The sequence below is a fragment of the Terrapene carolina genome, unplaced genomic scaffold (genome assembly GCF_002925995.2).
Source record: "Terrapene carolina triunguis isolate 2854851 unplaced genomic scaffold, T_m_triunguis-2.0 Scaffold39170, whole genome shotgun sequence".
In the NCBI taxonomy this organism is placed as follows: Eukaryota; Metazoa; Chordata; order Testudines; family Emydidae; genus Terrapene; species Terrapene triunguis.
Genome location: NW_020703521.1, coordinates 1 through 2,189, shown reverse-complemented (window position 1 = coordinate 2,189; position 2,189 = coordinate 1). Strand labels below are relative to the sequence as shown.

General features: G+C 44.4%; 1 protein-coding gene across 1 annotated transcript; it reads right to left on the bottom strand.

Moving 5' to 3' along the window:
• Positions 1-423: 423 nt before the first annotated feature.
• On the bottom strand, positions 424-1,362 carry LOC113405032 (olfactory receptor 1019-like). The gene has a single exon (XM_026646698.1). It carries the CDS (start codon positions 1,360-1,362, stop codon positions 424-426), a length of 939 nt encoding a protein of 312 aa, XP_026502483.1.
• Between the last annotated feature and the right edge of the window lie 827 nt (positions 1,363-2,189).

Genomic DNA, 2,189 nt, shown 5'->3' with positions numbered 1-2,189 from the left:
GCACTCAAGAAGACCGGGCAGTGCCACCATCCCCTTTGTAAGGATGAAGAACTGAGGCACAGAGACGCTAAGTGACTTGCCCAATGTCATACAGGAAGCCCACTGTGGACCAAGATATTGAACCCAGGTTTTCTATGTCTTCGGCCAGTGCCTGAACCACGAGACCAGCCTGCCCTTCACTTGAGGATCACAATGCAGCCTTAGCACAAAATGGTTTCTAACTGGGAGCTGAGCAGCTCTGAGAAGCTGGCTACTTGATGAGTTGCCAAATAGTAGCTGTTTGGTGCAGATCTCCTTGGAAAACCTGCCCCTTAGTTCTTTTTGGTGCAAGATGCACAGGGTTGGTTATCCACAAAAAACAAGAAAATGATGTAAAGAACTCACTCCCCTTTACCATTAAAAACCCATTCCCAACATTTAAATTCAGTGAGAATCAATCTTTCTGTGTACCATCCTCGTAAAGGCCTTTTTCACCTCCGTGTTCCTCAGGCTGTAGATCAGGGGGTTCAACATGGGGATCACAAGGGTATAAAACAAAGAAATGATTTTGTCCTGATCCACGAGGTACTTTGAACTGGGCCGTAAATACATGAAAGAGCCTGTTCCGTAGAAGATGGTGACCGCCATCAGGTGGGAGGCGCAGGTGGAGAAAGCTTTGCGTTGGCCCTTGGCAGAGTTGATCCTTAGGATAGCAACCGCAATGTATATGTAGGAGATAAGGATGATCAAGATAGTAGGTGTTACCACCACAGTGGCACAGGTGAAATGAACAATGTCTGTGATGTGGGTGTCAGAGCAGGACAGTTTCAGGATCGGGGGCACGTCACAGAAGAAATGGTTGATGATGTTTGAGTCGCAAAAGGACAAACGGAATATAAATATAGTTTGAACAATTGCACTCACGCAGCTCACTATGTACGACCCTAGCACCAGCAGCACACAAAACCGCTTGGACATGATGACGGTGTAGAGCAATGGGTTGCAGATGGCCATGAAGCGATCGTATGCCATGACACCCAAGAGGTAGCATTCACAGGACAATGCGATGCATAAGAAGAAGAATTGCAGAGCACATCCAGTAAACAAAATGACTTTTGTTGCTGATACTAAAGTAATCAGTATGCTGGAAGTGATAATGGTAGTGTAACCAACATCTAAGAGGGCCAGGTTGCTGATGAAAAAGTACATGGGGGTGTGAAGCTGGGAGTCAGTTCTGATTAAGGTGACCAAGGTGAGGTTCCCCACTAGTATCAGCATGTAGATCAGCAGAAACATCACAAGGAGGATGACCTGCACCTTCGGGTTTTGTGTGAATCCCAACAAGACGAACTCAGTCACTGCTGTGTAATTCCTCTCCGCCATTTATCCCAGATGCACTCTCCACTGCAGGTGAGAAAGTGAGGAGTACACTGAAAGAGGAGACAAATGAGGGCTGTCAAACATACAGCTAAGGGTAGCATAAAATCCCTCCTTTACCTGTAAGGGGTTAAGCAGCTCAAATAACCTGGTTGGTACCTGAACCAAAGGGCCAATAAGGGAAAGAGATCCTTTCAAATCGGTGGGGGGAAGTTTTGTTGGTGGTCTCTTTGTTGTTCTCTCTCAGACAGAGAGCGACCAGGGCTGGAAAAAAACGTCTCCTAAAACCCTACCTGAAATAAGCATCCAAGATTACAAAAACTGTAAGCAATAGCAAGGAAATGCATTACCTTATCTTTTGTTTTAGCTTGTGAATTTTCCCTATGCTAAGAAGGAAGTTTATTTCTTTTTTTTTGTAACTTTGAAGTTTTGCCTAGAGGGGAATGCTCTGTGTTTTAAATCTTATTACCCTGTAAAATTACATTCGATCCTGATTTTACAGAGGTGCTTCTTTTACTTTTTTTCTTTATAATAAAGTTCTGCTTTTAGGAACCTGATTGGTTTTTAGTGTCCTAAAAACCCAACGGTCGGGCCTGTGCTCAACTTGTTTACCTATTTGGTTGGTATATTATTCTCAAGCCTCCCCAGGAAAGGGGGTGAAGGGTCTTGGGGGGACATTTTGGGGAAACAGGAACTCCAAGCGGTCCTTTTCCTGAATCTTTGTCTAGCTCACTTGGTGGTGGCAACAATACTGTTCAAGGAGAAGGAAGAATTTGTGCCTTGGGGAAGTTTTTTAAACCAAAGCTGATAGATAGATAGAAATAAGCTTAGGG